The sequence below is a fragment of the Condylura cristata genome, unplaced genomic scaffold (genome assembly GCF_000260355.1).
Source record: "Condylura cristata isolate star-nosed mole 26May11 unplaced genomic scaffold, ConCri1.0 scaffold00003, whole genome shotgun sequence".
In the NCBI taxonomy this organism is placed as follows: domain Eukaryota; kingdom Metazoa; phylum Chordata; class Mammalia; order Eulipotyphla; family Talpidae; genus Condylura; species Condylura cristata.
Window position 1 is genome coordinate 67,663,967 of NW_004567104.1, and position 13,524 is coordinate 67,677,490.

Genomic DNA, 13,524 nt, shown 5'->3' on the forward strand with positions numbered 1-13,524 from the left:
AGGGGGAGCCACCTTTGTGAAGGTTTCCATTCACTCCAAGAGATGCTAGGCTTCATAGTGGAAGGTCGAATGGGGTTGGCCTGCTGTTGAGCTTAATCCTATGATCGCACCGGAAAACAATTTCTATAATCCCTGGACTCCAAGCAGGAAATGGTGTCTGTCACTTTCACAAGAACAGGGGAGAAGAGGCAGTCATCTCCCAAGAAATAAATACATGACTGGGGAGTCTCCTCTTTCATTGATAAATCCGAACAATCATTTCTTGAGTAGTTCAAACATTCAAGTCTTGGAAAAAAACGAGCCACTGTAAGGTGGAAGTCTGTTAGCCAGAACAGAAGCCTCTCCTATCTGGTGTACTACCTCTGTGGAAAAAGTTTCAACTTGCATGTTGGCCATCATGGCGCCAGCAATTTATCCCCCAAAGTTATGCAAAATTTCAGGAGAAAAGGTTTATAGGTATATGTTCCCTGAGCTTTAGATCAGGCTTCTAATGTTAAGTCAACGGGTTTCTTCTCTTTCCAAGAGAAGAAGAAACTAGACATGGCAAAGGTTCTTGCTTGTGTGAGCTCCCGGCTCTGGGCATTTCGACCTCCTCAGTGAAAGTGCATGTGCTCCCTTTAATCACACCACCACGAAAGGCACCTGTTAGGACATAACTGAAAGCTATTCATCCCAGCCATACGCCCTGTAGTCCTACCGAGGCTTCTGCAGCCGGGCTTTCCAGTGGTAGCTTCCGTTTGCCCAAAGTGCCCAAACACGTATGAACAAGAACAAACACACATGTACACTTTTGCAGAACCAGCCAAGAAGACAAGAGCAACTGCAGCTTGGCTTAAAGAGAAGCACTCCAACGTCCCTAGAGGTTGCAGGACAGGTTCCCGGGGCCAGCAGAAGTCACATCCAGGGCCATGCTTCACTAGAGAAAGACGGACACGTGCACACAGGACCGAACAGACTGGCGGACACACCGACGGGGCGGTTAGCGAGGTGGACAGGCACGTGGTTAGTGGCAGCAACAGACCTGATCCCCAGAGTCAGGAAACCCGATCTGTTACAAAGAGCAGAGTCAGTGGGGAGAAAGAGAGGCGTCCAGGCTGGAGAAGGTCCACTTACTGACGCTGCTACACACCGCCATGCAGTACTCCTCTGTGTCAAAGTTGTTTCGGTTGCCGCCACATCCGCCGTAAAAGAAGGGGGCGCACTTCCCCTCCGACGCATCAAAGTACCAGCGGGAGATCATGGCTCGGCACGGCCCGGTCTCGGCTTGTTCAGAGCACACCTCTAGTCAGAGGAGACGTGGGAACCACATTCAGCGTGAGAAGATACTGGCTGGCGCTCAAGTAACACAGACTACTTTCTTAGCACCAGCCTTCCCCTGTGACTTGGATAGAACATGAGCATCTTGCCAAAGCTCTGATGGGGTGTAATTCCTTGGGGGTAGGGGGGTTGGAGGGGGGGCTTCGCCGGACTCCCCCCACCCACCCCTGCAAAACACAGCGGTGCTTGCGCCGTCCAGATTCGTGAGCACAGGCTGCCTGGACTCACTAAGATCCCAGCTAGATGTGAACAGATCTTCTAGATTCTAGATTCATCTGACATGACCAAAGGCATCTGTCTGGCTGTCAAAACATTTCTTCACTATCAAAAAATAAACCCCTTTAAAATAACTCATGTCAGCTTTCAAGGGAAAAGGGTTGTGTGTGGTTGGGAGGAAAACAGGGAACCACTCACAAACAGCTGAGCGTTTTTCCTTAACTGACAATGGCCTGGAGTCAAAGAATAAAATAAATGTTCCTTGAATGTGGTCTGGCTTCGGAGGGACTGTATTTGAAAACACGTGACATTTGTGAAGGTGACTCAGTGGGCTATGTTACCTCTCATTAAAGACCATTTGGGGGGTACAGTCACGTCTGGGACAATAATCTTCCAAACAATGAAAGAGTCAACCAACGCTGATTTGTAAATCCATGTCAAACACTGTTTTACATTAAAAACACATCTTACCAGGTGACGTGCTCCACCCCCCTCCCCAGATTCAATGATGATCCCCGATTAACTCAAAGTGTAGAAACCGGTCTGATTGCATTGGTTAAGCTGTCACGACTATCATGACTAGAATGACGACTACCACCGTGGACATTCCATTTTTGGCAAAAGTACGTCAATTCTCTCTTCAGGTTTGTGTCCTGCCCTCCCTAGGCTTACGAGGGAGACCTCCACTTCAGCATGTGTGAATGTCTTGCTATTTGCTGGTTTTACTAACACGCCAGGGGAAAGCTCTCTTCGAAAAGATAAAAGCCACGCATAACGAGAGCTTCCAAGTAGGAGCAGCACACAGAATGACTCCAGTCAAAAACAAAGATCTACAAGATGGAGTCAGTTAATTTCCCTGTACACCTCCAACTGCTGTCTCTAATCCAGGCAAAGCTGCGACCTCTGTGAAGTCAACAATGTATGGGGAGGGCGGTGGAGTGGGGAGGACAGCTGGCACTCAAATTGGGAACAAGTCACATACCCTGTGGGAGAAATGCCCCGTAACAGTTATCTGAGGCGGCTTGGTGCTCTCTGAATGGCTTTCAGAAAGCAACATCCAGGTCGGTGAACATCAAGTTCAACATTATCCATCAGTAAAGTGATCCCGCTCAGCACGGCTATTTAGAAATCCCATGTTCCTCAAGCCATGAAGGGCTCTATGACTTTCTACATAGAAATCTCCTTCAGGGTGAAAACCTGACAATTAGTTGACATAAATATCCCATCAACTTTGGAAATCTGATGTACTCCACACCCCACATCCACAGAGCGAAAGGGAGAGCGCTCAAACTGATAAAGGCTGAGCTGGTTTTGGAGGAGTAGATCACCTCACAGCAATGACAAAGCAGTCTCCAAAATGCAGATCTAAAAGTCAAGTTGTAGGTGTGGGGCCCTGCCACCCTCAGCCAGCAGCTGACTCCACACCTGGACGGTCTGTCTTTCTCTCTCCTGTGGTAAGTGCTGCAGTTGGCTTTCGCCTCCTCTATATCGCCCTCACACATCTGTGCATGCTCATACAATGGGCTAAGTCATGATAACATTCATCATTAATCTCTTCCTCAGGCTGTGCTAATCCCAACTAGACTGCCAGGCTGGTGCTGGGCTTTCAAGTAGTTCCTGACAGCACAACACTAAGCCAAGGAGCATGAACAGAAGTCATCCTGCCTCGCGGTCTGTATCTGTTGGAGCACCAAGTGTGTGTCCCTAAGACTCAAGCCCCAAAATGGATAACACAGCTATGTAAGGGCAGGAACTTGCCTCTAGGCTACCTCCTATGTACTAAGGGAGAGGGCTGGAACTTCAGGTGGGTGCCAGTAAAGTAATGGGGTAAAAGAATAGCACTAGATCAAAGGAGATAATCCATAGTAAATATTTGCCCCAAAGGAGATAATCCATCGTAAATATTTCCCCTTGTATGTGTCTGATTAACCATTTCTTAATTCTGCTACAGGCAACACTTCTCAGTCTAGTCCTCAAATGACATTACAATATGTGGTTGTTATCCTGTCCCAAGAGTGAAACATAAAGGCATATTGGTTTTTAAGTTACTTCATTCATTTTACTTTTCTTCCACTTTATTCTAAATGGCTATGAAATCCTTGGTGACAGTTTGGAACCCCAGCAAGTTCCAAACCCCAACAGTTTGGAACCCCAACAAGCATCCAGAACTCAGAATCCATTTATATGTCAATGAAATAAAGAGAACAGTGTACACCATGAGTCCATATTTCTTGCTGAAGTCTCCAATAACTAGACTAGTTGACCCATCGAACTGAAATAACTAGTTGACCCATTGAACTGAAAAGTAAGGCCAGCATCACATCAGCTCCATTTGCTGAGTGTTCAGTTGTTGGTACACGACCCCACCAAGTTTCTTAACTTTGGGGTGTGTTGGCGTTGCAGGGATTAACAATCCATTCCATGGTACCCAAAGACAAAAGGATAGTTGAGGTAATGTAGCCAGAATGATAATTATTTATTGAGAAGTAGACATAAGTGAACTTGGACACAGATGAACGTAGAAGAGGTGAGAATGTGTTTATATCATTTGCAACCTTCAAAAGACAACTACCCCACACAGTTGGCTCAGCTCTGCTGACGGCGAGGGCTGTTACTCCAACCACAGCGAGCACGGACAGGTCAGAGAAGGCATCTCATTACAGTCCCTTCAACTGTCAGCATCGCTAGTTGACCAGCTTCTGGCATTAGCCATCCTTTTCTTTCTGGCTGTGTCTAGAACATCAACTTCCTATGGCAGTATAGCTGATTTCAGAGGAACTCAGTGGAATGGATCATTTATCATGTCTCAGTTATAGCTCTATTCCTACTCTGCTGTGGGGTTATATAAGTGTTTGCTCTCTTTGATCTCCCTTTTTTTTTTTTTAAGATTTATTTATTTTTATTCATACAGAATTGAGGTTCATGCCAGAAGTGCAGGGGTAGTGAGAGGCTTCACCAGAGACAGTGGGGAGTAGAACAGACAAATCAACGAAGTACACTGCTGAGGGGAGCAGTGGATGGGTCAGGAGAGGTCTGCCAAGTCATGTGGGTCACCTCCAGAGCCCTGGGGATCGAACTCACACTGAAGTGACTATGGCCACTTGCAGTATTGTGGCCTAACCTGCTGATCCACCAGGGAGGGCCTCTCTTTGATCTTTTAACTTTTCAGCATTCCAGAAAGATTGTCCATGTAGTTGAAAAGAGAATCTGCTTGGTCTGGAGAGGTTAAGGGCTGGGCATGAGGTCAGAGCTGAGGCTGTATTATGCTAACACTTTCACAGAGGGTCTGAATAGTACACAGGAGACAGCTAGAGACTCTCAGAAGAGAACAAGGAGAAGCACTGAGATGAATAAGTGTTAACTGACCAAGGCCAAGTTCACACTTGTGATACAGTAGTGCAGATGGGAATGCTAGGTGACAATCTACTTTTTCACTGCATGAGCCTACCATATCCGCCACCCCTCATGTAAATAAAAACCATCACATTAAAAAACCAATAAGGAGCCCTCCCTGGTGATGCAGCAGATTAAAGCACAGCACTAAGAAGCTAAAGCCACTTCAGCATGAGTTCGATCCCTGGCCAGGGAGATGACCCACATGGCGCAGCAGACTTCTCCTGACCCACCTGCTGCTCCCTTCAGCAGTGTACTTCGTCATTTTGCCTGCTCTGCTCCCCACTCTATCTCTAGTGAATCCTTTCACCACCCCTGCATCTCTGGCCTGTACCCAGTTATCTGTATGTGTAAATAAATAAATAAATAAATAAAACTAATAAGAGGAATGCTAATGAGTTTAGTTTACCTTAGAATCCTAGTCTTGTCTGTTCCCTTGAATCACTGCTTCAAAGTCATTTCCCCAAAATGGTTTGAGACACTTTCTTTTAAATTCTTTTCTAGCACTGGGAACCTACCAGGAAATCTGTCCCATCAAGATTCCAACCAAGTTCAGGAGTCATTAAGCAGTTGAATCTTGAAATGAATCATTTAGAAGTTGTATGCCTAGATTTAGAGAAAAGGAAATCTCAAAGAGATCACAAATTCTTGTTTAGCACTGTAATTTTCCTGAATAAAAAGTCACTCTAGTCTATAAAAATCATTAAAAGATTAATAGAATATTACTTGCAGTAACATCCACTAAGTGGAAAGCATGTAAAGTTATGTAACTATAATCCCAAACAGAATTTGTCTGAATATTAACACTACATTTCCCTTTTCTCATCTTCATTTTCTTCTCAAATTCTAAAATAAGACACACATTATGAAATCATTTACTAAAGTTATTTTCTGAATTCCAAACCAACTTCATTTCTATCTATTCTAAGTAAGTGTTACATATAATAACAAAAGAAAAAAATGTGTCCAGAATAAAAGAAGCAGGATACTTTTCACTAACAATATTTAAAGTTAGATAAAAACATGGGTACAAACTACGGAACCAGTCTTAGCTTATTCACATTTAATCTTAAATTTTTAAAATCACAAGTGGCTTTCATAATATTTCTTCCAGATGAATTCTGCTGGCAGGGAAGGCTCTCTCTCTCTAACAGCTGATTCATCCATCAAGACAAAAACCACTTAATATAAGCCAATGTACACAAAAACAATACAGTCAGAGTCGATATGCTTAAAAACAAGCTTTCTGCATTTTATGCCTTTTCATGTGATAGGTCCTCACTGAAATGTGTGCTGCTTTCAACACCAAATTCCAGTTTGCAAAAGTCAGTATTATATAAACACAAGATAGGAGCAAAGCTAGCATTCTCTATGTGATATAAAATGATTATGCAACCCACTGTTCAAATAATGTTTAGCCACAAAAATGAACTCAAAATGGATTTTAAATCAAGCAAATTTTTCCATGGACAAAGTCGGAAAGCTAATTTTACACTTTTTAAAAAATTCATGAAGCCGAAAGAGAGCTGTGAAAATAGTAACTGAGATAAGAAAATCCCCACTTTCCAAAAAAATCATAATGCCATCTCAAAAAACAAAGTTAATGGGCATAAAAGCAATTAACTTTAAATAATGAACAAAAATAATTCCAAAATACTAAAGCTTTTTATTATGATTTCATTTTTAACAACTGAATTTTAATTGTTCTTAGTGTCTAGGAAAATATGTAAAGTAAAAGCACTGCATGAAATATAAGAATTTTAAATCCTCAAGTTTTCAGAAAACACCATTGAATACCCCCCCCAACTCCCAACTACATGGTCAAACTAGAGAGTTAAAAAGTTGGGAATTATATATTCTGACTTTGTGATATAGCAACAAAAACACATAGCATAATGTCTCCATATGGTGAATTACAGTTTATTCTTAATACAAATGTATCTATACTCCTTGAGTTAAAAATTGCATATCCGGGCCCTCCCTGGTGGTGCAGCAGGTTAAAGCGCAGCACTTAAGAAGCTAAAGCCACTTTAGCATGAGCTCAATCCCCATCTGCCCCAAAGGTGATCCACATGGCACAGCAGACCTCTCCTGACCGGCCGCTGCTCCCCTCAGCAGTGTACTTCATCAGTCTGCCTGTTCTGCTCCCCACTCTGTGTCTGGTGAATCCTCTCACCGCCCCTGCACCTCTGGCCGGTACCCCAGTTCTGTATGCACAAATAAATAAATCTTAAAAAAAATTGCATATCTTACAGTTTTATAGGCGATCAGAAGGGCAAAGGTAAGAAGACAAATATAGTTTGAGTGTCATAAATCACCTGCTTACTGTTAGCAGTAAAATCAAATGAAATAAGGAGTATTGAAATGTACTGAATATGCTTCTTTTCAGTTTCTCATACACACATTGATTTATATGCATCTAAACATCCAAACCACTGAAATTGAAAATGGCTGACCTCAGTGTACGTCATGACGACTTTCCTGCCTGATTAAGTCATTGCTGCTATTCAAAATATTACTATTATAGGATGAAAACTCCTGAGTCAAAGTTATTAGAACTGATCTTATATTCTGTGGAGGAATCAGTAAACAAATGTATGTTTGATTCTTGCCGATGAAAAATATTTTAAGTCAACCTATTAGAAAATGAGTTATTTTTGGAGAATATAACTTTCATAATACATATAGGTACCCTTAATGGAAAAGAGAATTTATAATGTGTTTGCACAAATCAGCACATAGCCACCCCAAAACATGTCCTATCAAAAGTCAGTCTGCCCAGGGCAATAAATGAGGCATTCATTACTTAGTAATCATGTAAAATTAGACAAGCAAGCTTGAAGTAAAGTCTTATAACAAAGTTCACTTAAGCCCCAAATACGAGTTGAAATATATAAACAAATGAAGGGAACAGCTGTGCATGGTAATGAAATCACTGACTCACTACGAAATGATGGGAGCTAATTTGTCACAGAAGTATCTAGAAGATATCTGTAGTGAGTTAGCTTCTTACTGAATTGTGTGGATTCTCTCGGGCTAGCTGATACGTCTGTCACACCAATTATACCTGACCTGATTCTCACGTCTCTCCATGATGAGAGATTATTTATAAGGCGCCACCTGAGCAGATCTACTTGCTATGCATGCACAACCACCAGGACCCACTGGTGTGTTGGCAAGCATTCACAAATTGATATCCCCATACTAGACACTTCCGTTTCCTGTTTATTATGGGAATAGAACTCTTTTTCATTGAGCTGTGTGATTAGTCTGAAAAAGACAAAATGCCTTATCTTTTGGAAAGAAAAGGAAGTGATTTTTGTCAGTTGAGTAGCAGGGGAAAGTTGGGAAAATGGTTGCGTCTAGAAAAGCAAAAAACAAAAGTCTTAATTTATAGTATTTGCTGATTTCCAAGACTGGTATTTCAAGCTACTGATGCTTAATGCTAGCAGAATTCCTCAATATTAAACAAGCAGCTTCCACACCAACGAGAGGGTACCCCTCATCCCTGAGGGGGTCATGGGATATAAGTGAAGCTAGTAACAATTATGGATGTAGGGAAATTGTAACTGCTTTCTAATTTGCTTGGTTCTGAGAGTTGTATTTTTATAAAATTGCTCAGTGGGTAGACATATCAGGATTCTTTTTCACCTGGTGACACTGGATCACATACTAAGAATGATTACGTCAGAGAGAAGGTTGGTTCTTGTGGGTCTCCTAATCCTAGGCGGCCTATCCAGCCTCTATTTTGTTACCCACAGTTCTGTATTCCCAAAGCAAGGTCAGAACTGCCCGGACATAGGAGCCCAACCCTACAAGGTGCCATTCACATAATTACGAGCATAAAGCTGGATCACTCTGGGAAGGGTCTGCACCAAAAGGTATAACCGAACAACCTGGGGGGCTCTGACTGATGTATAACCAAGGACCCCAGGAGCTGATCAGTGGAACGCCTTATTGATAAGATGGAAATTCTGACTGGGGAGTCAGGGCTGGATCCACATACCAAGCTGTCAGCGGATGAGAAATACAGTTCCAGCCTTCCCCTCCTTCTTCTTGCCCCTCTCCTTTCCTGCTTCCCATCTGACTAATGCCGCCTGACTGGGGCCAGGATCTTGATCTTGAGCAGCATCCTGCATTATGTAGTCTGCTCCATGACTCCCGGTTCTTTGTCATTGTGGGGTGCTCGATGCAACAGGTTCTGCCTCTCAGTCTCCCCTAGCATGAGGGGCATGAAAGGCCAAAAGTGTCTACACGTTGCCCAGCATCACCTGCAACTCGGGTGTCCCTCCAGACCTGCCACCCCAGACACTGGATTCACCAAGCCTGTTGGGCAACTTGACCAGATATTCATGATTGAGAAACACCATGTCAGCCATACTTTTAAGTACAGTCTATGTCAACACTAAATACATAATGTATTTAAAGTATTTAATGTCTTTGATAATTCTCACATTGGAGAATCTGGACATAAATAAAACAGTGTAGAAAGGGAAGGTGAAAGGTAACTAAGCACAACCAGCTATGTACAAGTTTAAGCAAAGTCAAGTTCAAAACTGTACTTACTATGTGACAGTGCAGGTCACTGAATACTGAGTGAGACCTTGATGGTAGGCAAATGGTACCTCAATACATTTCTTTCTACAGAGTAGATTAATTACATGTATAATTATATATCTGAGCATATAGAAATATCACTTTAAAACAGAAAATATTTATAGATTATCACACATATATGTGATAAAATACAATCATTATTTTATATGATGTTTGTATAAATACTATATTATTATATTAGCATATATGTAGTTACATATATATATCCCGCACAATTTTCTGTTCCTTATTCTCATTTAAGCAACCTAACTACCTAAGTTGGGACTGGCTTTCTAAACTGGGACTGGCACATTGCATCGAATAGAGCTTGTCAACATCATGCTTCACTCTGCCTATATCAGAGCGAACAGGAAACGCCTGGAAACCAATGGGTGCCCAGCATGGCACCTGGAATAACACCTAGGCCCAGCCCTATGCTAGTTCTGTCAATGTCACTGAAAGGACGCTACATTCCTGCCCAAGAGCACCTGGACACCGAGGTGAAGGTGCCCCAAAGAAAGGGCTCTTATTCTCGTCTTTTGCACACATACAACAAAGACCTACATTTTCATTTGGGGGCAGTAAGCTGCTGTGATGTTTCTCACACAAATGTGCGTGCATATTTTTACATTCTCTCACAAAGTCAAACACACAGTTTCCCCCAAATTTTGTGAACTGTTAAACATCAGTGTCGAGCAGGAATGCTATTAGTGAATTCCATGCTCGCTAGAGTCACGTCTATTACAGACAGGTAACAAGGGCCTGCGAGATCTGTTGAGTGGTGGTTCTTTCACCCTCAGTTATTTATGCAATTTCTTGGAGTCCTTCTCGTAAAAATCATTTACATATCAATTCCCTACCTCTGTCTTAGCTGAAACTTCTGTGTCCAGACTGAGAGTTTTTCTTCTCCCCTTTGAGCTCCTGGAGCCTTTTCCCAGGTGGGTCAGACAGGTTGTCTCTCCCCATGACTGCGTGTGCAGGTATGGCTGGGAGCATCGTGAGCCTGTCACCCCGTGGCCATCACTGTGCCCCAGATCAGTCAGGGCCAGGAGAGCTTGGCTGATGCTGCTGGAATGTACAGCAGCAAAGCAAAGGGGGCTTCTCCCACATTAGTGCTCCCTCACCACAGGGGATAACTTTACAGACTTCAATCTCTACACCAAAGCAAGCCACACTAGATCATACTTTTTAGTTCCATCACTGCGTGTGATGGTCAAAGAGTCACCGATTGCAGTGTCTTTGTCTGTTTCCTAGACGAACTTCCAAGAGGTTTAAAGTACCCACGGCAAATAAAACTATCTTGAAATGAACTGGGATTTAATACAACTGAACTGTAGATATTTTAATATAGTAGGTGTTCCTCATAAATTTAAGCTTTTTTTTTTAAGATTTATTTATTTATGCATACAGAACTGGGGTACAGGCCAGAGGTACAGGGGCGGTGGGAGTATCCACCAGAGACAGAGAGGGGAGCAGAACAGGCAGATCGACGAAGTACACTGCTGAGGGGAGCAGCGGGCGGCTCAGGAGAGGTCTGCTGCACCATGTGGGTCACCTCCGGAGTGGGGATTGAACTCGTGCTGCAGTGGCTTAGGAGAGCTTCATAATGTGGTGGTTAACCCATTGTGCTACTAAGGAGGACCCTACTTTAAGCTTTTCTTTACATTCTTCATGTACAGCTATTAAGTATTAGTTTTACTGCCCCAACAGATATAAATGCATCTCATTAGTTGTTTTATAAGAACCTTTTAGATGGCCTTTGGATTCCTAATTTAGTAGCTGATAGTCCTCTGGAGGATCAGACGATGCTTATAACCATCTTCAGACTCCAATGTGTACCGGGAACTGGACCAGTGCTTCCCACAGATGACTTCATTTGCTCCTTACAAAATGATTAAAATTAGGGAGGTAGAATCAAATCCCATTTTGCAGAGGGAGGCAATGAAGCTTAAAGTTTATGTGATTGATATAAATCTGCAGAGTTAATAGGCTGTAGAGCCAGGGTTCGATTCTGGATGGCCTACGCTTGTAAAACCAACTCAACCCTTGCCCCAAGGGCCAAAATGTTTAACCCTCAGGATGGCCAATGTTGAACATACATCATCCAAAGTAATTCATTCAACAAACATCTGAAGTAATTAACATTAATATCCTTTTTTTTTTTTTTAAAAAAAGATTCATTTATTTATGCACACAGAATTAGGGTATAGGCCAGAGGCACAGGGATGGTGAGAGGATTCACCAGAGACAGAGGGGGGAGCAGTGGGTGAGACAGGTGAGGTCTGCCGCGCCACGTGGGTCACCTCCCTGGCCCAGGAATGTTGCAGCTAGCTTCACAGTGCTGCGCTTTAACCCACTGCGCCACCAGGGCAGGGCCCCACCATCCTTCCATACGTGTGAAAGAACAGACTTCTCAAGGTTATTTCACTAGTCCAAGGCCATAAAGTAATTAAAAATTCCCTCAAACACCACACTAATCTACCTCTAACCATTATAAAACTACCTTAATGAGACTGGATACAGCAGTATCTGAAATATAAAGAACGTCAGAGTATTTTTCTGATGATAAAGATCAGACGTTTTCTACAACGGCTTGGATCATAAATATTGTAGCTTTACAGGTGCAACGGTGTCTTTCGCGACCACTGAATTCTGCTTCTGAAGCATGAATGCAGGACAGACGATGTGCAAACAAGTGGGTCTGGCTGTGTTCTGATGGGGAACCAGGTCATGGGCCCATGTGAGCCATGGCTATGGTGTGCTGACCCCTGGTCGTATTGTCATTTAGGTAAAATATTTTAAAATTTAGGTAATAAGTAATGAGCTTGCGATATAGCAAAGGAATGCAACACTCCAAGGGAAGCCACCGCCACCAGTGTCCATTTATGAACAAAAGAAAAAGAACCAGCTTGACAACAGTGTCGTGGAAATATCCTAGCAGCCCTGACCCTCACCCTGGTCTCCGCAGGGACCAGTACTGTAAACAGGAATAACCAGAAAACAGCTCTCTAGGCCTTCACTGTCTTGGTTCAGGGGAATGGGCACCCTGAACATTCCAGATTTCTAGCTTGATCTGCTACCGCACAGTAATAGCCAGCCCCATGGCGACACCCCCGCTTGTCAGTGACTTGCAATGAGCAGGGTCAGGAGTATCTGCTAGGTCAGGAATGTCAGAATAATAATAACGTCATTCTGGATGGGCAAAAGGGGCCAGATGTAACCATAAATTAGAGTACTGTCACTTATCACAACACCCATATTTAATTAGTGTTTGAATTCATGGTTGATCAGAAATGACCCTGATGTCTTGGGTTAGGAAGTCATCCCTCCTCAAAACACAAAATGTTAGGAACAGGTATCTGAATGTATTCCAGTTTTACTCCTATGGGTATTGGTTTATTCTACTGGATCAATACCCAAGTTTCTCTTAACAACAAAAACAATAAATCCTGAAAGCCAGCTGGGTGTGTGCACAAGTGTGCTGACTTTCAAACAATCCCTTTCTCCCCTGGAACCATTCATAGTACTTGAGCTGACATCTACCACTGTGGCGTCATTGATTTTAATACAAGACTGGAAATTTTATGACCACACTGAAATGTCCTATATTTTTTCCCCCAAAGAACTAAAAGCCAATTTGTTTCAGATTTTAACAGGTTGCAAAAGTATGGGATTTTTTTTATGAAGCCATTAAGGACTTGTATTAGTAGCAATATGTTGCTAATGAAGAAACAATTTTCTTATTAAGTATGCCTGTAAATCACATTTTCTCTCGGGCACTGAAACATTAACATTGAAAATTAGATTGTAAGCCTCTTTTCAATATCTCTTCTTCGCAAGTCACTTCCAATTTATATTTTCAGCACTGGAGCAGATGACTTGTGATTAGACTTTTACAAAGTTAGCTGTTGCTCTCAATCAGGGAAGGACATAACTTGCTTTTCTCACTCATGACCTGTAGGGAAGAGCTCACAGTTGCCCAATTATGATTGAAACTCCTAC

At 42.7% G+C, this 13,524-nt stretch overlaps 1 protein-coding gene across 1 annotated transcript in view; it reads right to left on the reverse strand.

Annotated features, from left to right (window-relative positions):
* Nucleotides 1-13,524, reverse strand: part of APP (amyloid beta (A4) precursor protein) — a 193,128-nt gene that overhangs the window by 95,460 nt on the left and 84,144 nt on the right. The window contains exon 10 of the mRNA XM_012730693.1: nt 1,114-1,281. Coding sequence (XP_012586147.1) covers nt 1,114-1,281 — 168 coding nt within the window. The remainder of the gene's footprint in view (nt 1-1,113; nt 1,282-13,524) is intronic.